At 39.8% G+C, this 26,907-nt stretch overlaps 2 protein-coding genes across 10 annotated transcripts in view; both read right to left on the bottom strand.

Moving 5' to 3' along the window:
- The window catches only part of LOC118707556 (RNA-binding protein 12), a 43,332-nt gene that overhangs the window by 11,844 nt on the left and 4,581 nt on the right, over positions 1-26,907 (bottom strand). The window contains exons 1-3 of one of the 8 annotated variants that reach the window (XM_036418000.2): positions 25,533-25,704; positions 20,011-20,095; positions 13,663-16,525 (exon numbers count right to left, since the gene is read on the bottom strand). In XM_036418000.2, coding sequence (XP_036273893.1) covers positions 13,663-16,503 — 2,841 coding nt within the window. In that variant the 5' untranslated portion in view covers positions 16,504-16,525; positions 20,011-20,095; positions 25,533-25,704. Of the gene's footprint in view, positions 1-11,918; positions 16,526-20,010; positions 20,096-25,532; positions 25,714-26,907 lie in introns of those variants that run through there. The other 7 variants (XM_036417996.2, XM_045574701.1, XM_045574703.1 and 4 more) reach the window with 7 other exon arrangements.
- Positions 18,607-26,907, bottom strand: part of RBM39 (RNA binding motif protein 39) — a 60,754-nt gene continuing 52,453 nt past the window's right edge. Inside the window, exon 16 of one of the 2 annotated variants that reach the window (XM_045574705.1) lies at positions 18,607-18,659. In XM_045574705.1, coding sequence (XP_045430661.1) covers positions 18,633-18,659 — 27 coding nt within the window. In that variant the 3' untranslated portion in view covers positions 18,607-18,632. Of the gene's footprint in view, positions 18,660-26,544; positions 26,594-26,907 lie in introns of those variants that run through there. The other variant, XM_036418007.2, reaches the window with a different exon arrangement.

Below are 26,907 nucleotides of genomic sequence, written 5' to 3'. Positions count from 1 at the left end.
CTGCAGCCCTTAGGTGCACAGGATGACACCCAACCAACTGAACCACATTGGCCTGGACTATAATGTGCAGCTTTCTAGCCTTTAAGTACAATAATATTCCCTTTAAACTATTTAATCATAGATTAATCTCTCCCAAATCCTATTTATCTCCTTTATAAACTACATGAAAGTCTACCTTTTGGAAATCTTCTATAATTAAAATTCCTAGTTCCATGTCACTCTTCTGTTCTGTATCTCTTGAACAGCTATGTACTTTAAACCAGACTTGCTTACTTTCATCTAGCCCCAGTATAATTAATTGTAACGGACTTTCAGCCTCCTTTATAGAACTGGAACTTAACAAAACCATATTAAATGTCACATTTAAATGAATCAATAAGAGAGAAGTCTCAGGAATTTTCTCATGTTTTTATAAGAGAGGTTTGGCTAATACTCACCAGATCTTGCCTGGATATCTGTCTCCTAACTGGTCTCCCCATTTCCTCTGTCCCCTCTGATCTGTTCTCTATGTTGAAGAGACCTTTTCCTAACTCCAACCCAATAAAACCCAGCTTCTCATAAATCTCTCAAAATGTGTCACTTATTTATTTGCTTATTATCGATTTTCCTATTAGACTACAAATTCAACAGGAGAGACCAAATCTTGTTCCCATTTGCACAGAGCAGGTGCTTTATAAATAACTGCCGAGTTTATGCTAGGAAATGAGTAATAATCCAAGTATCCTCAGAAATAAGCCAAATCTAGCCCTGGCCACTTGCTGTTGAAGCCATCAATGGAGAAATGAACTTTCTAGGAAAACTCAACACAAAAGACTAGCTTATGTTTCCCCAACACCCACCTTTCCACTTAGTGCTAGTCAAGAATTGCACATGGAAACATCTAAATATATAGCATCAACCTTTTCCACTTGGAGTCTCATTGTTTTTCACTCCCCCTTGTAGGTTGCTTTCCTCTGCTTATCCCCATCATAAACCTTAATGCTTTCCAAGCCCCATACCCTGACAGGGCAATTTCCCCCACTTTCTTTCTTTTTAAAGATACTTTTCTTGCTTTCAGAGAGGAGATAGATAGAAACATCAATGATCAGAATCATTGATCAGCTAGCTGCCTCTTGCACACCCCCTACTGGGGATTGAGCCCACAACCTGGGCATGTGCCCTAGACCAGAATCAAAACTAGAACCCTTCAGTCTGAAGACCAACACTCTATTCACTGAGCCAAACTGGCTAGGGCTCCCCCACTATTTCATAAAGCCATACTCATTCTCTTTTAAAAAAACAAAAATTTTTTAAAAATGTTTCTATTGATTTTAGAGAGGAAAAGACAAAAGCATGGATGAGAGAAACATCAATCTGCTGCCCCCTGGGGAATGGAGCCCACAACCCTGGCATGTGCCCCAACCAGGAATGGGCCCTGACAGATTCAAACTGGGACCTCTCAGTGCACTCAACCAACTGAGCCACACTGGCCGGGGGGGAGGGGAAGAAAAGTCTTTAATCCTCACCCGAAGGTGTTCATTGGTTTTAGACAGAGAGGGAGGAGTGGGGGGAGAGAACACCCATCAGTTGCCTTAAGTATGTGCCCGACCTGCAATCAAACCCGAAACCTAGGTATGTCCCCTGACCAGGAAACAAACCCACAACTTTTTTGGTGTATAGGACAACACTCCAAACAACAGAGCCACCCAATGGGGCTCATTCTCATTTTTACAACTTAGAATTCACAAAACTGTCAAAAATTAAAAGGAACTGAATGACCATCTAATCCAAGTCCTTCAATTTAAGGAGGAGAGGAAAGATGTGACTTGGCTAAGGTCATATAAATGGTTAAGAAAAACGAGGAATACAGTTCAAATATTCTGACTCCCACCTAGTCTAGAACTTTGGGCTGGAGCTATAACCATTTTCTCTCCTAAAAGAAGCTTTCTTCTTATATTCGACTAGAGGCCCAGTGTGTGAAATCACACGAGACCACAGCTCCGCTGCACCGAGACACCCTTCTATGCACCTCCTGGTGACTGATCGTTTGGTCATTCCGGCCACTGGCCTTTTATAATATAGATAGCAATCTGATGTGTGGGCAAGGGCATGGGTTCTGCAGTGAAGTGACTAGGCTCCAAATACTGGCCTCACTCCTTCCTGGCCAGTAAGAAACTACCACTCACCTATGAGAATGATATCTTACCTATGTAACTTGGGCAAAATACTCTCTAACCTCAAGATCCTCAGGTGTAAAGTGGGCGATGTTACCTATTTCTGAAGATTTGTACAAATACTGTAGGAAAGAAGGTTAGTACAGAATCTGGCACTATTATTACCAATGAGTGTTAACTATTATCCTTCAAGCTTAGTTCTCACATGCTCTCCTTTTCATGATCCCACCAGTACTCAATATCTCACTCTGGACTACTATACTCAATCCATGCTGCAATTGTATTGTTAATGTTTCCAATCCTCTGCCCGTCAAAGAAATAAACTTAGATGATACTTCAGCATCTCCTATGTCACACAGCACAAAACTGTGCACATAATGAGAATTCAAAATGCCTGAGGGAGGCTTGCAGCAGTGTGCCAAAGCAGGCACGTATGGTTTGCAAGAGATAACTGTTAAATATTAAGAAATTTTATAAGCAAATGGCCTAGGTAAGTTTTAAACCACAGACATTGGACAATGATAAAAATGAAGCCTTCTCTTCCCCTAGCTAGCCTGTTGACCAGCATACCACTGTTGACAGGGAATTCCACTATGCCAATAGGGAGTAATCTGCCCTTCATATTCTCCCCTGCCTTGGGAAAGTCTATCTCTGCTCTTCATAAATCCAAAAGTAGATCTTTTCTCCTAGATCCAATTCAGTGCCAGTTGAGCTGAAACTCATCAGTACTTTATGCTTAGGAGTCACACTGCCTTGTTCCCCAAAAGCCTACCAAGAAAAGATGCACCAGCCTCCAATCCCATTTCCAGACTGTGAGGACGAAGAATAGAATGCCAGTGTCTGGGTGGCAAGAGTGCTCCTTCAGCAAACCAACGCCATGTTTCACTCCTGTTGCCTACCTTGCCAGGTTGGCGCAGCTCAGATGCTGGATCAAGTCTTGAAAGACAATCAGGAAATTCTCCATAGGTTCACAATGGGTGGAAGAGCACCCATGGATACAGTAAACCATCAATTTTGCAGACCTTGATTTAATAAACTTTGGATTTAATGGACAAAATTCCCAGTTTCTGTTTATTGTATTAAAACACTTTAAGCCAAGATTTGCTTATAATTCACTGTCTTGAATACATTTTAGCAAATAGACCATAGATTGAAAAATAATACTGTAGTCATTTTTCTGACATAAATATGACATATCTACAACCATAGTCTACATATTTAAAACCAAGAACACCACTTGTAAACATGTTCTGTAAATGATTAGCATGTGCTCACACTGCATAGCACAAGGTAATTGATTTTGTTGTTGCCTGGCATGACTTTCTGCAGGAGTTTTAACTCCTGCCCTGATGTTCTGCAGTGTTCTAACATCTGATAAGCAATGCCCCAGCCACGTGGATTTGTTTACTCTCGATGACTGGTGAATGCACCCATTTACTAGACCTATTCAATATAAGTTTAAAATTATAGTAATGAATATACAGAAAACTTTTCTGTGAAATTAAGCTTTTCATACATAATTTTAATTACACAAACGTGTCTATAAGTAAAATAAACTAATGTGTCAATTTTTTTAACAATGGCATTCAGAAAACCTACTTTATTATATAATGGACTTTAATGAAAACCCCGTTACCCAAATCAGTCTGTTTTATCCCGAGTTCACTGTACTCTCTTCCTATGAGATTGAAAAGACAAACTATGCCTACCATCACCATTCTTCCTTTCCTTCTCTGCCTACTAAAAGGACATGGAGCCCTGACCGGTTTGGCTCAGTGGATAGAGCACTGGCCTGTGAACTGAAGGGTCCCAGGTTCGATTCCGGTCAAGGGCATTTACCTTGGTTACAGGCATATCTCAGTAGGGGGTGTGCAGGAGGCAGCTGATCGGTGTTTCTCTCTATCCCTCTCCCTTCCTCTCTATAAAAAGAAATACAAACAATAAAATATATTTTAAAAAATAAAAATAGCTGAAACCGGTTTCTCTCAGTGGATAGAGCGTCGGCCTGCAGACTGAAGGGTCCTGGGTTTGATTCCGGTCAAGGGCATGTACCTGGGTTGTGGGCACATCCCCGGTAGAGGGCGTGCAAGAGGCAGCTGATCGATGACTCTCTCTCATCAATGTTTCTAACTCTATCCCTCTCTCCCTTCCTCTCTGTAAAAAAATCAATAAAATATATATAAAATAATAATAATAAATAAAAATATAAGTTCATGGAGAGGGTAGACAATTTTTTTTTCATTCTTTCTTTTGCCTCTATAACTCAGGGATTTCCCAGATTTAAATCCATAGACCTCATAGGTCATCACAAACTGACAGTTCTTTTAACTCACAAACTAAACCAAATATGCAAATCAGTACTATAAAACAACACATTCTTGCCCTAGCTGGTTTGGCTCAGTGGATAGTGTCAGCCTGCAGACTGAAGGGTTCTGGGTTCAATTCCAGTCAAGGACACATACCCAGGTTGTGGTCTCAGTCACTAGTATGAGGCATGTGGGAGGCGGCCAATCGAAGGTTCTCTCACCATTACTGTTTCTCTCTCTCTCTCCCTTCCTCTCTGAAATCAATATTTTAAAAAACCCCAATACATTCTTTATCCATACATATGACTAACAGCTACAAAAACTGGCTTATAGAGTATCAACAATAAAGATAAATTTTAAAAAATTGTTTATAAATGAAAATTTTAAGCATTAATTTGGTTTAGATCCATCTGCTATGCAGTATTTGGCAATAGCATAAAGGTTAAAATGTGCACCTTCACACAAAAAGTGAAAAGTGGGAAATATGATTAACTGTTTCCCATCCTGTTATATTCTGTGATGGTCAAAAGGTTTGGAAACCATTGATCCAACTCCAATGTCCCCACAACACTTAACCCAAAGTTGAACAAATCCAATCTGTACAACTTTTCAAAGAGAACCTAGCTTGAGTAGAGAACTGGACACATGGAAGAAAGCAAACTGAGGAGGAACCCTCCGCGTCAAGCAATAGGACTGTATTGGAGCGATAGGACTGTATTGGAGCCATAGGACTGTATTGGAGCGATAGGACTGTATTGGAGCGATAGGACTGTATTGGAGCGGGAGCTTCTCTGCCCAATGACTCTGAATGTGTTTACACAAAGCCTCCACCTGACTACTTTAAAACAAACCCTGGAGCACTAGAGCAGGTTCAAGACCCATGACAGCAAAGTGCTGCCAATGGCCTTCCACATTGTCTCACAAGAGCCAGGAACAGTTGAGGGAGGGGTTCAGCCTAGAGTAATGCAGGCAGCCTATGATCTCTCTCCACACCTTACTACCAACAAGACCTTTGGCAAGTTACTTTGCTCCTCTTGTGCTTGGATGTCCCCATCTGTAAGTGGAGATAATAATGCTGCCAACTTTACCAGGTTGTGAGGATTAAATGAGGTCAACCTTGACAAGTGGCCCTGTCTGGCACAGCAAAGTGCCCAATGTGTGCTAACTGCTACACTTTTGGTGCTTATCAATGAACCAGAGGCCCAGTGCACCAATTCATACACGGGTGAGTCACCAGGTTTGACTGGCAATCGGGGCCAACTGGGGCCTGCTGGCTGGGGCCAGAGATCTTGGGAGGTTGGTCACCAGCCCCCAAGGAGGGAGCTGGCCCTTGGCCCCCCTGGGAAAGGTGCTGTGTCTGCCATCACCCAATCCCGGTTTCCCATCCTCGCCCGGGACCCGAAGGCCCCAGCGGGGTCAGGAGAGGAGGCAATGGTCACCAGGCCACGCACGGAAGGAGCAGACACTGCATGCTAAGCTGCATCGGCGCCCTGCCACTGTGCAGTTTTCTGCCTCCCCCTCTCCTCCTTCCCGCTCGTAGTGACTGGCCGACCAGTCGTTCTGGGTATTTGTTTGTAATGGTTGCTTAGGCTTCTATATGTACAGGTCCTTTTGTGATATCTTGATCTACTTGTTGGTTCATGGGACACCCAGGAGGAATGCTTCTGGTCTACCTGCTCTAGGGAACCTACTGAAGAAATGAAGACCCTCTTTCTCCAAGAGAAAATGGAGACCCCTCCTCCTTTTCTCTCCTAGTGAAATTCTCAAACTGCAGTGTAGGACAGCAATCACTCAGAAAAAGCAGTAGAGCAGGTAGCAAGACCAAAATTTTGAGTTCCACTAACCTCTCTCTCTTTAGTTTAAGTAAGGTTCAAATTACTAGATTTCCCAGGGGACAGGGGGAGATTAATCAAAGAACTTATATGCATGGCCCATGGACATGGTGGTGAAGGCCTGGGGAGTGAGAACTAGAAGGGATTCGTAGGGGAGAAATGGGACATATGTAATATTTTCAACAATAAAGATTTGACTGAAGAAAAACAAATAGCCTTAGTCGGTTTGGCTCAGTGGGTAGAGCGTCAGCCTGCGGACTGAAGGGTCCTGGGTTCGATTCCGGTCAAGGGCATGTACATTGGTTGCAGGCACATCCCCAGTAGGGGGCGTGCAAGAGGCAGCTGATTGATGACTCTCTCATCAATGTTTCTAGCTCTCTATTCCTCTCCCTTTCTCTCTGTAAAAAATTAATAAAATGTATTTTAAAGAATAAAATAAAATTAAAAAATCTTCCATTAGAACAAGGACCACAAGATTAACATTTTATACAAAAAAAGTTAAAAATTCTATATCAAACCGATCCAAAACTAGAGAAATAAACTTTAGGTAGTCAACTGAATATAAGTAGTTAAACTGATGGGGAAATTCTGAAGTATTTATGAATGTCTTGGAGCATTTATAAAAAATGATTTGACAGTATTCAAAAGGTTATTAAGAAGACTAAAGGTTCTATCCCTCTAGAGCCAACCCTTTCCTGCCTACCTACCCTGCTGAGATTACTTGGGCTGTGGGGACCTCAGGCTATGCTACTGTATAGGACTTTAAAAGCTTCCAGGACAAACACTATTTTAGAAAGTGATACTATGTTCCCTCACAATTTTCATTATTTCATTTTACTAAATTAACATATTGCACCCTCCCCCACAAACCTTGGTTAGACATCATGCCTTCCCTCAAGTAACAAACAAGGCTCCCATTATACTTGTTTCTGACTGAGCATTTAGCAGTTGGCCAAGAAAACCTTTATACAGTTCCTGTGAGACATAAGTTTATCGCATACATGCCTAGTGCAACCACACATTTATCTGTGTAACTTAAGATCTTAAAGTCTTTAAAAACAGGCACTTAATTTTGCTTCCTTTTATAACACAGCATCGAAGTGCTAAGTGCACAACACTGCTCAAAACTTAATTAGCAAGGTTTCAGCTCTGGCTGAGTGTATATCCATGTGAAATTGTCTTAAAAGCTGGGAGGCAACAGATGTTCCCAATTCCAACCTGTCGATTCAATAGTCATAGAAGCAGAGGTAACTGGCAGTATCTACTTCAGTAGGAAGAGGAACCTCAGTTTTCCCACTTTAGCCCGATCCATAGCGGAGAACCTTTTGGCCCCACAGACCCACACCACAGAAGGGAGTTATGTATTACAAACCAATGTGTGTGGGAGTGTAGTGGCATTAATTCACTTCCAAGTGGAAAAGGAAAAAGGAAATCATCAATAGCACCAGGTAGTATGACTTAAGACTCCTTTTGAGTAGTTGAATTTCTTTTAAGTTTTCCCATCTGTGAGGACTATCAAATGACTTGTAGCACAAATGTGGTTGTTACATTTGATTTACAGCACAAGTGACTAAGTGGGTAATCTTATTCATTAATCAGGAGTCCTGTGTGAGCTCATGCCTCTTTCACTCTTTAAGAAGCTAGGGCTAGAGATAGCAGTGAGGGGGCTTCCATTTAAGTAAAACTCATAGTCCTGGTTACCAGGAGATTTACTATGTAAGTGGGTAAAAGGGGGGAAACTGGCAACATTAGAATTGAGAAGGAATTAAATAGCCTGTTTTAATACAGGACAGCTCACTCCTGGGATGTGTTATGCTCATTCAACATCTTTGACTGTCCATATTGAATTATGTTCTCTGCTGGTCATAGCTCTATTTTCCCCCAAATAGTCACCCCTCTTTTTAAAAATATATATATTTTATTGATTTTTTAGAGAGAGGGATAGAGAAACATGGAGAGAAAATCATCCATCAGCTGCCTCTTGCACACTCCCTAATGGGGATGTGCTGGCAACCAAGGTACATGCTCTTGACCAGAATCAAACCTGGGACCTTTCAGTCTGCAGGCTGACGCTCTATCCACTGAGCCAAACCGGTTTCGGCACCCCTCCTTCTCTTAACATTAAACAGCAAGCTTCAGTTACTGACCAGGAAAAGAGACTTGAAACTATTAAATTTCAGAGTCCAGATCTCTGGAATAGCTGGGGTAGCAACTCCGGTGTTCTGCTGTGCCACTTAACCACTTCTCAACAACTGGTATTTGTTTAGTCCTATGACCTATCATTTTTTATTAGGAGAAGGCCTAAGGGCCTCATGACAAAACTCAAGGAATATAGTTAATGAGATTTCCCCAGCACTATTTCCTACCCTCAGATTTCTAAGAGTGCTGCCCTCTGTCTAGGATGCTTGCAGCAGCAGGTGGCTTTTTGCCCCTTCTGAACTCTTTAGAACAGCAGTGCCACCTTAGTTGTTTGTTGCTAGTTATGCAGATCCAGAAAGAAGCCAAATCTAGGATGCTTATGAATTCTCTGGCACAAAGTAGATCAAGGCAACAAGAATCCAAGAACAGCAAAGAATTAACCTTCATGTGAGCAGGCACCATTAAGAGTTGAACTTGCTTATGTTGTTGAACAGAAGGGTTTTCCCAGAAAAGTCCTACAGCATCAGAGAACTGTGCCACCACCAGAGTACTCTTTCCAGAACATTTTACAGTAATTTGAATTGATCAGATTTTGTTATAAAAGATGACACTGAAATCAAACAATTTTTAATTAAAAAGGACAGCCTTAAGTTCCCATTGAATCATATCCCATTAAAGCTCTACTTTTGGGAAATAAGGAGAATGGTGGGGATGCACATAACTGATAAACTATTCCTTGTAACAAAATGTTGAAAAATGGACAGTGAGTGATAGAAGTGAATGATCTCACCTGAACAAGAAAAGGACTTATTAGCACACAGTTCACTTCTTTAAGATCACAAAGGCCATTCTGGATCTCTGTAGGCAGCTGATTGCACTCTGTGATTTTTCAAATGCTTAGTTGAACCTTCAGTTTTAAAATAGCTCACCAACTACCCAGAGCTGTCCAGTCTATTCCCTTCTAATACAATCTAGATATTTAAACTCAAATACAGGCTAAAATGACAAAAGTTATATTTTTCAAAAGCTTTGGTTAAAAGAAATAGCTCACAAATTTCTCTGCAACTCTAAACCAGATTTTATTTTTCTTTAAAGGACCTTATGGAGCTTATGAAAACTTTTCATGTTTGTTTATTTCAGTAGAAATTGAATAAACGTGGAAGGAACAAAACCAGAGCATCAATGTCAGAGCAGCAAGATTTTTGATTTCTTTCTCCTTTTTCCCACCTCAAATACACTAGCGCAAAAAAAACAAAACAAAACACAAAAAACACACACAAGTAAACAAGAAGGAAAAACAAACTTTTAAGGTATATGCGATTGGTAATGTATTCTGAATGTTTCTTTTCCCATTTCCTATCAGTTTTTTAAAAAGACAATTCACAGCCCGCTTTAAGACTCTTGGGAAAAGGAGCATCTGGTTTCTTGTTGAGTCCACATAATGAACTGGGCTTGCTAGCAAAACATATAATAAAAGTCTTAGAGGGTTAATACCACAGATTCAACCTAGAATCAAGTTTCCTCCCTGCCGTTCCAAGGAATCCTCTTCTTCCCATACTTCTGCATTAGTGGACAAGGATAAGCAACAACTGCTATCTCCAAGATCTCCAAGTCCACCTTTCCAAAGGCACAAAATATTTTCAGGCGTTAAAAAAAAAAACCACACACACACACATGAAAACCTGATGGTATAGCTCATTAGAGTATCTTGTATAATTAAAGCATTGAAAGCATCAGCCTGTTTTATTTTGTGACAAGTTTATTGAACAGTATCCAAGACTTCATCTTTATAAACAAAAACCCCTGCTGAATGATGCCAAGGCCATATTTGTTGGCAATTTTTGGCCATACTGGCAATGAGTCATTTTATTGTTTGGTTTCTGAAGTATGAACCACTACAGAACTGTCAGTGAAACTATTTAAGTGTAGAAGTTTGAGCAAGAGTGGTAATTTTAAAAGTGATCACTGCCAGAAATTATTTCTAAAAGATTTGACTAACAGCAATTTTCGTATTTTCTTTACTTGCTTTTTAAATGTTCCTGAAACTAAAGAGCGATTTTATTTTTAAATGTTGACCCACACTTGTACACAATGACAGAATTCAATAAAAGGACTCTGAGTTTGATTAAGGATTTCATGTATCCTTATTTTTATCCAAGGTATTTCCACCCAGAATGTGTGTGCTTACTTCCAAACACAGCACTAGATTTTTATCCAGTGGCTTAAAACTGACATGATTACGCTAAATATTACTCTCTGAAGTTTTAAAGAAAGTTTCCCAGGGAAAATATAAATCAATTTCACTAACATTGCATTGCTTTGGTAACTGAGCACAAAGCTAGAAACTACATTCCACTAAACAGTGTTGCACTTTTTAAAAAGTCGCTAATAATTGCATATCCAAACTATAGTGTATATCCAAAACACACCTTCAAATTTTGCTTGTGAACTAAATGTTTCATTAAAGTTCAGAAAAATTTACAAATTTGTTTACTTATAATTTTGTAGATTTCTCTAATCCTTTAAACTATTCAAAACCACCACCACCAGACACACACACACCCCCATGCATGCACACACCATCAGCTTGGGAGAAGGGGGGGACGATGTAGAAAAAATATTAAACCTAATGGAAAAGATTCTCTTCCATTAATGTCAGTCACCAAAACAGACAATAAAATTTACACATTAAATTATATGTTTACAAATGCACACAACTTTGAGCAAAGCTTTACAAATCCTTCATATCATACAAAGCAAATAAGAAAATGTAAATTACCACCCAAAACCTAGTCCATGTAAGAAAATGTGCAAAAAAGAGGTATGAATAGTTCCATAAAACATATTTTCAAGTATTTTTTAAAACTCAAACTCCAATGCCCAGCACAAGATGAATAGTATGCTTAGCAGTTACCAATGTAATATGTAATGTCTCAGATACACAAAAATCAAGTTCCAAAGGGCAAAGCATTTAATTACATTTCACAACAAAAGCACTGCTGTGATTCAACCAAATATGAAACAGTTCTCTCCAATTTCTAAACAACCACTATTTTCTTAATTTAATTTGATGAACAAAATCAAGTTTTCCTTCTCAGCATTTATCTGAGATGTAGAAATAACAAAATGGTTGCAATAAAAGATGTGAAATATTTAATAAGAATGTATGAACAAAGGACCAAAATAAATTGTGAAAAAAGATAAAAGACTTTCATCTTCAACCAATTTTAAAAAAATAAAAATTGTCAGCTTTCCAGTGGGGAAAATAATCTGCAGTTGAAATCAAACTCCTATAAACAGTGCTGAAGTTTTTTGCACTCTGTCCTTGGTATGAGAAATGATTACTTAACAGAAAACTTAAGTTGAACAGCATATACAAACATCATATTGCTTTTTTTTTAATTGAGGAGGCAATATCTAGTTATCTGTCAAAGCAAATTTGTATTTGTGAATTATCAAGATCCACAACACAGCCATGTCTTTTTTAAAAAGTCTAACCAATCCTTTCCCTAAACAAAAATCCTGTACTGTCAATCTTCTAAGATTATAGTAATGATAGGCTTTCCAAATCTTAACACAAAAAATGAAATTGTCGCCACTATTATACGACGCGTGTATTTCAGTGTTCCACTGACTTGCAACACAAAAAAGTACTCCACAACCCCCCCCCCCCCCCGAAATACTTCTTTTAAAAGGCTGACCCCTTTGTAAGTACATTGATTTGTTAGGAAATGTTGATGCTGTTTTAAATCAACACAGAGGCCCATGTAAAAGACAAAATTTGTTTTTCATCTCTCTCCAATCCCCCATTCCAACCATGTTTATTACGTGGCAGTTCCTTAGAATATTTTCGCTAAGAAGGAAAGTAACCATAAGTAAAGCCTTTGTCGCAGTGAGCAAGACATTGAAGACATTGTAAGGCAAATGTTTTTCATGACAAGGACACTTATATCGACCAGAACCCATGTGATCATCCTGCTTTGGTATCCTGAATGCCAAAGAAAATAATATGAAAGGGCAAGGAGTCTCAATTCTCTTCCCTCTGGCAGCTGTATTTATATTCTGTATGGAGAATTTTTGTAAACAGGCTCCTGATCATACTAGACCAAAAGCCTCCAAAAGTAATAGGATTAAATGCATATGAATCTACACACCAGCTTATATATTTTTTAATTCTACAACACTATTGCTAACACAGTTAACGATTTCAACTTCAATTTTAAAAACCTAGATACAATAATTTTCTTTCTTATAAATGGACAATTTAGTTATAGGCCAAAATTTAATAAATTTGGGACAGAAAGAAATTGGCAGAACATTAGTCCATCACAGACTTGACTTCAAATCAGGAATCTTAAACAATTATTATAAAAGCAGTTTCTAGTTTTTGAAGCCATCCAAGCATCATGAATAATTTTTAAACTGACTGAACTAAAAGTTGGCAGTCAAACCAAAAAGGCTCTGGTAGGTGGAGAACTCCGTATTTTATTTTTGTGGCAAAGTCTTATTCCACAGTTTTAAGTATGACATCAGAAACCAAAATTCAAGGTTATAGCACAAACCAAGTGTGGAGTTTATATTAAAAATATATATATATAACAAAACAGTTCTGCTCATTTACAAATGAGTGGGTTAGGCAAACAAAGCAGCAACTTCAGAAGCAGGACTGTCTATACAGTAAGAACCCTCAAAAAGCAATAAAGGTACATACAGTGAATCTGTATACAGAGATTTTATTTAATTTTAAAAGAAAATAAAGACTTTAGACAAAGCTTTGATCCTATAACAAAGCAAATCTGTCCAGCTTTAAACCAAATTTCAAGAGTAACCAACATCTATTTTTCAGCAGCTGGCACAAGCACCCTTAATGAGCTCTATTGACAATTCTATTTTCTTCATCCCATATGGTACAAAACAAAACCAATCTAGACTCCTTGATAAGCTTTATGTCGTCATTTGAGTTTTACAAATCGTTTCTCTAATGGTATGCCAAAATCATTTTTTGTGTTCTTTCCAGACAGTTTTACTATAACATACAGCAATGTTATCCTGGTTGTGAGTCTTCTGTAAACAGTCAACCAATGCTCTATGTTATGAAAACCAATCTATATGCAATAAAAACAATCCACAGGTTCTAACCTGGAAATACTAGGAAAACAATCTGGATGCATTAATCACAACACTATGAATATCTAACCTACAAAGAATTGATTTGAACAGCTAACCTAATACAAGTTTTACTTTCCTTGAGCCTATAGGCCTGTCATTCAAATCAATGACAGCAGCTGTGGCTTCATCCCGAGATTCAAAGGCCACCATGGCTTCTCCCGTGGGCATACCTTTCTCATTATATTTTAAACAAACTGAACCTGGGATCACTTGATAGCCATAAAAGAAATCTAAAATCTCATCAATAGACACAGTAAAGGGCATGTTCTGCACTTTAATTACTGTAGGTCCTGGTTTTCCAGAACTAGATCCAAAGCCAGGGGGACCACCAATATGGATTGGACCAGGCCCGGGCCCGGGCCCTGGCCCAGGCCCAAAAGCTGGTGGCCCACTCAAATGGCCAGGGGCATTTCCAAGACCCGGAGGGCCATTTCCAAAGCCTGGGGGACCACCTAAGCTACCAGGGCCATTTCCAAAATGCTGAGGACCCCCTCCAAACCCTGGCCCACTTAAATTATTTGGTCCACCTCCAAAACCTGGAACATCCAGTCCCAGACCAGGCAAACCACTATTTCCAACTGAAGGCATACCAGGCCTAATATCACCAAAGGCTCCTCCTAATCCTGGAGGAGGCAGTGGTGGGCCAAAAGCATTTGGCCCACCAAAATTACCAGGAAAATTAAATGGAGGCCCATTACTGGCCTCCTTAGGTCCTACAGTCAAGAAGGCATGCTCTTCACCTCCTGCACTAGGCATCCCCGCATTGGGCATCCCTGGATTGGGCATCCCCGGGTTGGGCATCCCAGGATTGGGTATTCCCACATTGGGCATTCCAGCACTAGGCATGCCGGCACCAGGCATTCCTGCACCGGGCACTCCAACACTGGGCATTCCGGCACTGGGCATTCCTGCATTGGGCATTCCGGCACTAGGCACTCCAGCACCGGGAATTCCTGGAACTGCAGGATTACCTGGCACAGGCATCTTTAACCCCTTTTTGCCTTGGGCAGGAGGATTTTTCTCAATCTCTCTCATATCTTCTAGAGTAACTACATGAACAAAAGCTTCTCGCCCATTAAGTTTTTTACGGTGTAAGCGTTCAGACTTACGTGCATCATCTTCATTTTTAAACTGAACCAATGCCTGTCCTAGACCTTGCCCATTGCTATCAACAAGAACATGGACAGCATTTTCATCCACTGGGATTCCTTCTAGGAACTGAAGAACATCCATCTTGGTAATGCTGAATGGAATATTTGTAATGTGAGCACAGACTTTGGTAGAGCTGACATCCCCCTCCGGATTTAACATCATTTCTCTCTGGTCATAATTGAAGTTCTGTAGTCTTTTCCTAATCATATCTATCTTTTCTAGCATACCTTTCTTAGTAATTGGATGAACCTGAATAAAGCGATTGCCCATGTATTGTTTATGACGACAGAGAGCAGCCTTATAGTCAGCCTCATTCCTGAACTCCACAAAGCCTTCACCAGTTGCTTTCCCATTGGGTCCATAAGCAATATAAATACTATCTTCCACAATATCCAACTTTTTAAAAAAATCAATGACATGTTTGTTTTCAGCTTCAAATGGTAGCCCTTTCAAGTAAACACAAAAACCAGCCTCATGTGGTGATCTTGACCTTGACCTTTTCTGCCCACTGGGCGATTTTGACCTGGGAAGTGTCTGAGGAGGGGGATGGGATTGTCCAGAGGGTCCTATACTTTGCTTAAAAGTGATATGGCCTCCAGCAGCTACCCACTGTCTCTCTGTTGCAGGACTAACTTCCACATAACGTTGTATCATCAGCATCCTGTTTCGTTTCAAGGCTTCAAATGTATCTTGAGGGGAGAGAAACTTAACCAATCCATTCCCATTATTTCGACCTACATGATCTTTCAACAAATGCACTGCATCAACACGAAGCCCATGAAAAAAATCTCTGACATCATTTTCCATTGCCGAAAAGGGCATTCCATGCACACTGACATACAGATCATCAGGGTTGATGGGAAGTGGTTTCACACTGCTTTGAGAATTCATCTGGATAGGGTTAACAGGATTCAATGGACCCAGAAACACGGGGTTCAGGTTATTGTTCAGATTCATAGGTGCTCCAGAGCCATTCATTCCAGCAGGCAGAGGTGCCACAGGTGGTGGGTTCAAGGGCGGCATGCCCGACATGGGTGGCAGTGGAGTCAGGGGTGGCACAGAAGGAACTGGGGGAATTGGGGGCACTGGAGGCACAGGAGGCAATGTAGGTACTGGAGGAGGAACTGGTATTGGGGGAATGGATGGCATTGGTGGCAAAGATGGCATCGCTGGGATTGGAGGAATTGGTGGTGGTGGGACTGTGTTCATTGGCGAGGCTGTGCTCGAAATGGTTGAGCTAAACGTTGGGCTCCCAAATGAAGTCCCCATATTTGGAGGAGCCGTTCCTATGCTGGCTGTGGAAAATGTCTGTATATTTTTGTTGCTTTCATGAACAGAAGTGGTGGCAGTAACTACACTGGGTGAAGGGTTATTAAAGTTGGGTACTGTTGTAGGCAAGTTAACCCTGCCACTCATTCCTGAGCTAGGTGGTGGTCCTGACCTACTAGCATTTGCTGGTGGTATATCTAAGTTGGCAGTTTCAAAGCGCCTACGACTCAGTTCAATCATATTCTGCATTTCCGTTTTACTACTCAACAACAGTGTTACTTTTGACCCTTTAATTGTACCACCTGTGCGCATCATACCAAGCCTTGCATCTTCATCAGTGGCAAAAACGATGAAAGCCTCACCCAGTTCACCCCCTACAATATGCACGCCCCCATCAGGAATGGTCAATCCAGAGAAGAAGTGGCGAATGTCCATGGTCCCCGCCACAATTGGGAGACCTTGCAAACGGATGACCACAGCCATGCTGCGCTGAAACCACACACACCTGCAGATGAGAAAAGGCAACGGCCAGGTCAGACTCCTGTTTATCACACCAAGTTTTTAGCTACAAGAATGACCAGCTACCACATTAGGCCCTCAAATAATCCCTCAAACTATCACAAGCAATGTAGTTTTTAAAAAAAATTTGAATATTCTAAAAACTGAGCTTCATGTACCATTTACAATGTAAAACCTAGACAATTTCAACTTCCAAAAGGAATTCTGGAAACAATTAGAAGTTCAGCCCCAAGACTCAAAATTTCAGGGGGAAAAAAAAACAAACAACCACAGGACAGTAAATCACCAATTACATCATTCAGACCATGATTAAATAAGACTTAAGATTTAAAAGAAATGTATACATCAAATCAGGAAACAAATTCAATAATCTATAGGGGGAAAATATCCAAAGGATCCATCAAAGTTAATATTTAAAACTGGCTTAGAATCTTCCTTATAAACCTGACAACTTTACAGAATTATCTGTGTCCTTTTATGTAGCTCAATCTAAAATCCAACAAAAAGAGAAACTAATTAATTAAAAATAATATTCAACATTAGTTTCAAATCTCAAATGAGAACAGACTCCATTTTTTTACCCTACAACTTTTCAATCTTCCTTGCAGCTTTATTTATTAAAGAAGACTACATATAAAAGTATTTATTACAAACAAGGCTAATAAATGCTAAGAATCCTTAAGAAATACTGAATAAAATAGCCAAAATCTTAGTTACCTATATTCACTTCAAAAAGTAGAACTTGGTTACAGTACCATTCATCATGGCTATTTTAATTAAAATTCAGGTCCAATAACTCATTCCCAAACCTTCCGTTAAAAAAAATGTTTAAAAATGTTTTGTTTTTCTCATAAGAGCTGATAATGGAAAAGAGGTAATTTTTTGTTTTAGAACAACTAGAGTATGAACTTTAGTCAGTGATTGCTTAGTCTCTGACCCAACATAACTCCTGTGAAATTTCCAGGTTCTCACTGATCTCCTTAGATAATGTCTAATAAAAGAGTCTGATCTAATTCTTACCCTGTCAGGTATGGCTCAATTGGTTGGGCATTGACCCATAAACCAAAAGGTTGCCCGTTTGATTCCCAGTCAGGGCACATGCCAGGTTTCAGGGACGTTTTTCCCTCTCACATATTGATGTTTCTCTATCGCTTCTCTAAAAATCAATTTGAAATATTTTTTTTCAAAAACTTTCTCTTACCCTGTCTGGTTTGGCTCAATGGATAGAGTCAACCTGCGAACAAGGGTCCTGGGTTCGATTCAGGTCAAGGGTATGTACCTTGGTTGTGGGAACATCCCCAGTAGGGGATATGCAGGAGGCAGCTGATAGATGTTTCTCTCTCATCAATGTTTCTAACTCTATCCTTCTCTCTTCCTTTCCGTAAAAGAACAATAAAAGGTTTTAAAAAAAAAAACACACCAAAACTTTCTCCTAGATTCAAGTAAAATTTCAGTTTTTATGGCTTATATGAATAAATGCCAATGGCAGGTCTTTGTAAAGCGACACACAACAAATTATTGGCACTGGAAAAATATTAATTTCAACTATGTCCTCAACATCATAGGATGTTGCCCAAACCATCTTAAAAATCAACCTTTAAATAGAAACCTCCCCAGCCCAGATCTTGGTTGGAAGTGTGTAGGAGGCAACCAATAGATGTGTTTCTCTCACATCAATGTTTCTGTCTTTCCCTCTCTCTAAAAATATCAATGGAAAAATATCCTCGGGTGAGGATAAACAACAAGAAATATATATATATATGTGAAGCTATTAAACAGGCTCTATGACCTCAGGGAAATCATAAAATATTTGAACTTTAGTTTTGTCTTCTCAAATGAGAGCATTAGAAGAGCAAAGTTTCCTGTTGCAAACTCTAAAAACTCGACAACTCGCCCTAGCTGGTTTGGCTCAGCGGATTAAACCATTGGCCTATGGACTGAAGGGTCCTGAATTTGATTCCAGTCAAAGGCACATGCCCAGGTTGCAGATTCCATCTCCAGTGTGGGGCATGCAGTGCAGGAGGCAGCCAATCAATGATTCTCTCTCATCATTGATGTTTCTCTCTCTCTCCCCTCTCCCTTCCTCACTGAAATCAATAAAAATATATATTTTTAAAAAACTCCACAACTCTATGAAAGAAGTTTTTCAATGTTAAATATTATATAAATAGTAACTCACTGCAAAAAAAAATCTGTAATTATAGCTCAATATTATGACTGCTGTACAGAAAGGAGAAACATTATTTGGCTCTGACAGTTTTTACACACACACATAAGTAAGCACACACATACCACCTTCAAATTTAATCCTGAAAGGTGGACTAGCAAACAGAAAATCCTCTTGTGAGACCATTATAAAACATCAGAAACTGGTGAATGGAGAAGTTTTTATAACTGGTCTGTAAGAGTTGACAAGAAATATACTAAAAAACAATCACACCAAGAGACTCTTTTTATCCTTATTTACTATTTAGCTGTCTCTATCAAGAAGTTCATTAAGAAGCATCCAAGTCATTACATTCCTGACTCTACAATATTGGCTATATGCAAACAAAACTGAGACAGCATTCCTGTTCAACTTCAAAAAATGCTTAATCATTTAATCACTATCTACGGAGGAAGCATCATCAGTGTTCTATGTATCCAAAACAATTTAAGAAAGAGGTGTTAGTTTGCATTGGGACAATAAAAATGGGGACTTGATATGGTCCCAAGAACATAAGAATTAAACACAGGGTTAAAGTAACATACACAGAATGTCTTCAAACCATTTGCTACTAAGTCAAGGGATTTAGTTAAACTCTGTACAAGGTACACATGAAAACATGATATTCAACATCTACCCCGATTATCAGCTAGAAAAGGGCTGAGGACTAAATCAAAGTAGAGCACAAGATTTTTTCATAAAGCCACATAGAAAACATTTTTAGGTCTAAAAAATATGAAATAAGATGTGCTATTCTGCAACTAAGTACACCTTTTTGACAGATATACTAATATCATTTCAAACTATCTGGAGCCTATCTTGGTTATTTAATAAGAGGGTTAGATTCCAATTACTGAGGTTCCATTGAAGTAAAAATTTGTATTCTAAAACATATGATCCATTATCTATGCCTATACTTCTAAGAAATATTTTAAAAACCATACCAATAACAAGCACCTGTATTTGTAATTAATCTACATGCTATTGAGGGGGAAAGAAAGCAGCTACTTACTGCCTAATTAGGAATTCAGCAGGAGAAATGCATCCCTATGAAACTGACTACCAAAGAAAGAAATAACTTCCTCCATCATGGTACCCAACCCATCCCTATCCCACCCCTATCTTGTTTTATCTTTTAGATAAACTTGTTAAAAAAAAAAACACAAAAAAACCCACACAATTTACTACACATATTTTCTTGTTACTTAATAAGCTATCTCATTTTATTTTGTATAAAAGCAAACCCTCTATTCAAAATCTCTTACCTGATAAAACAAGAGATGTATTTTCTTAACAAGAAGTAGAGGCCATGTCAATCCTGTGGGCAACCAATTAAAACCAACTTTTAGACTGCAATAGAGAATAAATGGAGGCAAAAATCAATGCAGGAAACACAAAACACGCACAGGCCACACTGAACTGTACATTACCAAGGTAAATCTGAAACCAGAGTACATTATTAGAATGTATATAAAAAGGAGGAGGAAAGGAAGAAGACATATACCAAAATTCTATATGTGCTTTTTACTCAGTATTGCTTTCAAATTAGAGTATTTCTCAAAATATTATATAAATATCAAGAGTGTGTCACAAATTAGCCCAAGAATTAAAAACTTAAAGTCATAAAACTCTCAGCATCACAGCAGGAAAGTGCTTTTATCACCTAATTTAAAGCAGTCCAGAAAATTCCCTATCCCAAGTCCAACTACAAACTATTTTCTCAGATTCTCACCAAATTTTTATGAAAAAGCACAATAACAAGTTCGTACCATAACAGTTCCAGAACAATCAATTCAAGGATACCGATGAAAATTACTGCAATAACTCTTTCCGTGTATTTTCTTTTGCACCAAAATAGCATCAAACATAAAAAATGAGACAAGTCTGGCTGTAAGAACCAATACCAAGTTAAAACTACTGGGGTTCAAAATATTAAGGAAAAGTGGTTTTTCTTTTAACACCAAAACAGTCCCAAGAAACTTATTTCTAGAAATCCCTAAAAACATCTGGGATATTAAGAGTACTTCCCAAAGTAAAAACAGATCACTCATCTTTCACTGGAATTTTTCCCAAACTGGTGAAGTAATGAACAATTCACAAGCAATATAAATGACCAAATGATTTGACAACTAGACTCAAAAGGTCATTTTTAATTCAAATAAATAAAATACAAGAAAATTGTCATGTTGGGTATTAAGATTGCTATTATAATGATGCTCATTTTAAACTACTATCTTTCAAGATCAAGATACCACCAGTCAACTTAATATCACAAGAAGCAAAACATTAAAAAATTTTAGTGATACTCCCAACTTTTCTAAAGGACAAACTAATCATCTAAGTAACTACTCTAATTACTCAAAAACAGTGAGATTGAGATTGTTTTGCCACCAAGAGCTATGCAAATAACTTTTAAACAATGTCTTCAAAAGCTATATTGTATAAATTGATTCTAATGAAATCTAAAGAGTCTTCAAACTCTTCATTTAAACGAGCCACAAAGGGAAATGTGAAACAAAAAGCTTGCTTTACATGAAGACTTTGAGCCAAAGAACCAGGGTAATTTTCTAGATAAGCACTTGTAATAAACAAATGATCCACTACAGGAGATTATAATTAAAAAGCTGTGTGGGCCCAGGACATATGCCCTATGGGTAAGGGAAACATGCCTTTGTCTCTTCCTTTCCTGACCTGAGAAAGCACCTTATGTCCACCAGGAAAGGAACATACCAGGTTTATTCCCAGAAGTATTTACAGAATTGCCAGAAATCACTGTAAAAAGGAGAAAACATCTCATTCCACAAGGAAAAATTCCAAGGCTCAGTTGAACTTGTTAAACGCCTAGTTCAAGATTTGTGTGTTCAATATAAAGTGCAAAATCAATCTTTTTTTTTAAAAAAAGGATAAAACAAAAATAAATAAAAAACAAAATCAATCTAGACAGAAATTTGTGAATTTCATCTCATCCCATACCAAAGAAAAGTACACAAGAAGTTCAGGCCAGAAGCCAGATTTTCACTACTCTTGCTGTTACACTTCCACCTTCAAAGAGCAAGGTATATAAACTGAGAACTAAAGTTCTTTTGCTTTCTACACCTCACTTTGTAAAGAACACCATAATTTAACAAAGGCATCACTGTTTTCCAGGAAGCCTACTCATTCCAAATGTCAGCCAGCAACTGAATGCAGGATATCAAAATGAAAAATCCACTCCAATCACCTTAAACTTTGGTTAATTTTAGCAGGATAAGACTAAAACAATTCTATGCAAATACATTTTTTACGTATGCCTAGAGCATAAATGTAGGGAAGGAGAAAATAGGCCTGATCTACCATTAAGCCCACTGCTACATTTCAGATCTAAAGCTTATTTTAAGCAGGCCTGTATGGCCCAGTGGTTGAGCATCGGTCTATGAACCATGAGGTCACAGTTCAATTCCCAGTCAGGGCATATACCAGGTTACAGGCTCAATCTCCAGTGAGGGACATGCAGGAGGCAGCTGATCAGTGATTCTCATCATTGATGTTACTATCCCTCTCTCCCTCTCCCTTTCTCTCTGAAATCAATTTTAATACATACATACATACACACACACACACTTTTTTAAATAAAGCTTTAGTAAATTTTTCCACTTTATGTTAAGGAATTAGTCTTAACAGTGGTCTTGCTTCAGTTTTACAAATACCACATACATAAATGCGCAAGTTACAAATATCTGCTACAGAAATTATTATGAGAGGGCAGATTTTATTTACTAGTCATCCCAATCACTTGAAATTTCAGAATAAAATGTCTGACAACAATCCTCTTTTATCAGCAAGCCAAAGCACAAACTTAACCATTTTCACTCTTCATCTGGTAATAAATATCCAAAAGTGAATTTTAACTTTCTTCAACAATCTTTAAATAACAAGAACCAGAGTATAGCAGAGCTAAGTTCTTCAGATTTAAAAGAAACAAAAACCAGTACCTCTCAAATGTTCACCTCAGAGATAAGCAACAGAGAACCAATTATAATGGGCATAACACTATAAGCAGCATGATTAAATTATGGTAGTCATTACAAAAAAAGAAAACCAACCCAACCAAACAAAAAAATACAGCTTCATCCACTTGATTTTGTTCCCATCCTCAAATGGATCACATTTCAGATTCTGGGATCAGTGTTAATGAAACAATTCTAATACTGAGGGAGATATTCCCTTTGATAGACCACTTTCCCATTAGTCTTCAGTCAATATTCAAAGGCAGCAAATCAAGACATTTCTAAATAAGATATTTATTCCTCATGAAAAAGACTATAATATTAAATTTTATAATACCCCCCAAATGCCAACAAAAATATTCATTATCTTACTAGATTTAAATTTCAAAGTAACAATACTATTTCTAACCTAGCAGACCTCATTCACCCTCGCTATTAATATTAAGATGTTAAAAGCTGCCTTTAAATTTAATTAACTAAATTCTGCAAACCAAAAGGTATAGGAGTGGTGATAGTAAAATCAGATAACTATAAATTAGATGCACAGTTGACCTAAAACAATTAGCAATATTCATTTATCCCCTGGACATTTATTAAGTACTTTTTGGGGAGGGGTATCTAAAATCATCTTTTGTGCCCTAGTGGGTTTGGCTCAGTGGATAGAGCATCCCACCTGCGGACTGAAGGGTCCCAGATTCGATTCCGATCAAGGGCATGTACCTTGGTTGTGGGCACGTCCCCAGTGGGGGGTGTGCAGGAAGAAGCTGATCGATGTTTCTCTCTCATCGATGTTTCTAAATCTCTATCCCTCTCCCTTCCTTTCTGTAAAAAAAAAAAAATCAATAAAATATATTTTTAAAATTAAAAATCTTTTGTGCAACCACTACTAACACTTATAAGTTCTTTCTCTAACATCCACACACAAAAATATTAATCTAACTGAATGATGGAGTGGGTCTTTACAAAATGGAATAAAAACATTATTAAATTGTCACTGGATTTCAACTCCTAGAACACACTGCCCACAAAATCAAGTTTCATATAAAAAATTGTACCAAGAGCCCCCAAATTCTCAATAAGCAACAATCAAAACATTTGGCATGTCAAATAAAGTGAAAGCCTGAATTATACTGCAATTAGCACATAACAATATGTTCCAAGTAACTACCACAATGGTTTCTCAAGTTTCACCTAACAGATATGAACATAAGAAAAATTGAAATTGTGCATTACAACCTATAAACAGCATTATCAAACATTTGATGGAGCATATAAAGGTGATATAAAAATGCATTCCGTTTTGTTCAAAATAAAATTCCAGCAATATAAGCACATCCTCTACTTTTATATAAACACACTAAACACTTCATTTTCTTCAAAAATTACCATAAAATTATTTTAATCACCTATAACAATTCTTCCCCAATTTTTTAATATTCTTGGAAAATACCTTAACATAATTACTTTCCACAACGTCCAGAAATTCTCCGTTCTATCAAAGCCACCAAATTTCAAAATCAAGTACAACCAGTCTTGTATTTCTGTAATTAAAACAAAGTAAGATCGACCTTTATGTCCAGACTTGTAGAATTTTTCTCAACTGAAAATGCTCTAAAACGCATTAATATGAACTATTCACCAAAGTCCAAGGCAATTCATGTTCCTAACACTGCATTTGCCAAAAAAAAGCACCACTTTAAACCAGTCAAGCAAGGAACTCTAAGAGAAATACTTCCATCACATGTCTCCCCAACAAAACTTCAACTGCAATTTCCCCCCCAGTTATACTGCATAGCATCACCCTAATCTTGAATAATACAGAATGGTTCCTGCCAACAACCCCAATTTACATCGGGTCATCTCTGGGAATCCTGGACCAAAGGAGGATTTTAAGAGTCCAAAAATCTCTTCTACAGAGCCTGCAACTCCCAGTATAACAACCACCCCCGGCATACGCCTTAGCGCCCAATAACCAGAATAACCCTCGGATTTTTCACAATAAGGCACCCTTTGGTGGCGCACATAAAGCCCGTACGATTACAATCTAGCAGTTAAGCGTCTGCACCAGCGTCCATCGCAGTCACTAAGCCGTAGGTCCGGAAGGCTCCTCCCACACATTTCACGTGGCTGCAGAGCAGCAGGACCAGCCTCCACCAACGAAAACTCACTCTGCATCAAAAGCGCCCTCTTAAAGGGATACCAACGTGGGCTCTGGAAGCATTTCAACTGCAACCCCTTCCACCTCCAGGCCACGAAAACGGCCAGCTCGGAAACTTCTTTCCTAGACTCCTAGGAAAGGACCGGCTACAGCTTCCTCCCCGCAGAGGTGCCCTGAGTCTAGTCCCTTTTCCTGATAAGCCACCCGGCCTCCTTCCCACTTCGGGTGGAGGAAGTGTCCTCACCATGATTAGCCCCTCACTCCGGGGCCCAGAAAGGTAGTTATAATCCCTAACCCCCTTTGGGGGCTTGGAAAACCTCGCTCCACGGAGGATGTGGGTAAGCGTTCTCTGCCGCGGGGCCACCCAACGCCGGCCCCCTCTCAGACCATAGGGCGCCCTCCCTACAGCCTCGTTTCCCCTTCCGGAAGCAGACCCATCGTCTCTGGCATCCTTCTGGAATACTCTCGGGATTCAGAGGTGCAAGGAGGCGGCCAGCAGTCACACCCGACCCTTTTGTGTGGGGCGCCCGCTGCGGCGGGCTGCGGCGGGCTGCGAGGCCTCCGAAGGCCCCGCCCCGGGCCACCAAGGGGCGGCTCGAGCCCCGCACAGCCCCGCCAGTTCCGGGGCTTGCGGGAGTCTTACCGGGGAGAACTGCGCGGCACCCGAACCCAGAGCCGAGTTACTCCCCAAGAGAGTGGCTCCGCCCGCGGCGGACTGCCCCTACGCGAAACGGCTTCCCGGAGCCTAGAGCAGCCACCACCTCCTTCGCCGCTTCACAAAATGGCCGCCGGCCCGCTCCGCAGGTCCGCGTTCCAGAAGGGGCGGGATTGGATCGTGACGTCATGGGCGAGACGGCGCAAGCGCAATGACGTTTCCGGGCGACCTCCCGGAAGTTGCCCCGGTTGGTGGTGGAAAGAGCGGTGAGTCCCTGCGAGCGACTCTGGCGCACTAGCCCCGCCTTAGAGTCACACGCTGGTGGCGGGATGGATACGGTATCTGGGTCAGCCCCTGACTGCGGGGCTTTGTGCAAATTGCTTCACTTTCTTAAGCCTTTGCGAAAGGAGATAAATACCTGCTTGGGGTGATTGTTTTGAGAGTTAAAAGGACCATAAAATGGTGCCTAGTGATGATTCCCTGTCAGAAGAACCAAAACCTCATTCTTTTTCCATTAAAAAATTTCAATCGGGGAGCCTGACCCACCAGTCTTCATTAACCCATTCACAACTGCACTTCAGTATTATTTTTTTAAAATATATTTTATTGATTTTTTACAGAGAGGAAGGGAGAGAGAGAGCTAGAAACGTCGATGAGAGAGAAACATTGACCAGCTGCCTCTTGCACACCCCCTACCGGGGATGTGCCCGCAACCAAGGTACATGCCCTTGACCTGAATCGAACCTGGGACCTTTCAGTCCCCAGACCTACGCTCTACCACTGAGCCAAACCGGTTTCGGCCACTTCAGTATTATTATAGAAAAGTTATTCTGCCGGGACCGGTTTGGCTCAATGGATAGAGCGTCGGCTTGGGGACTGAAAGGTCCCGGGTTCGATTCCGGTCAAGGGCATGTACCTTGGTTGCGGGCATATCCCCGGTAGGGGGTGTGCAAGAGGCAGCTGATCGATGACTCTCTCTCATCGATGTTTCTAACTCTCTATCTCTCCCTTCCTCTCTGTACAAAATCAATAAAATATATTAAAAAAAAAAAAAAAAAAAGAAAAGTTATTCTGATGCTGCTTTGGTCTAGGCCTCCAGACTCCAACTGCCCCTGCCTATACTCTATTCCAGTGGTCGTCAAACCGTGGCTCGGGAGCCACATGCGGCTCTTTGGCCCCTTGAGTGTGGCTCTACTTCTTCAAAATAGACTTGCCCAGGCTGAAAATTGACTTCTGCTCATGGGCCATGAAGTTTAAGTCGAATTGTATGTGAGTGCCGCCCGCACGAGGTATTTTGTGGAAGAGCCACATTCAAGGGGCCAAAGAGCCGAACGTGGCTCGTGAGCCAAGGTTTGCTGACCAC

The sequence above is a fragment of the Pipistrellus kuhlii genome, unplaced genomic scaffold (genome assembly GCF_014108245.1).
Source record: "Pipistrellus kuhlii isolate mPipKuh1 unplaced genomic scaffold, mPipKuh1.p scaffold_m20_p_6, whole genome shotgun sequence".
In the NCBI taxonomy this organism is placed as follows: domain Eukaryota; kingdom Metazoa; phylum Chordata; class Mammalia; order Chiroptera; family Vespertilionidae; genus Pipistrellus; species Pipistrellus kuhlii.
This window is presented reverse-complemented; position numbering and strand designations above follow the sequence as displayed.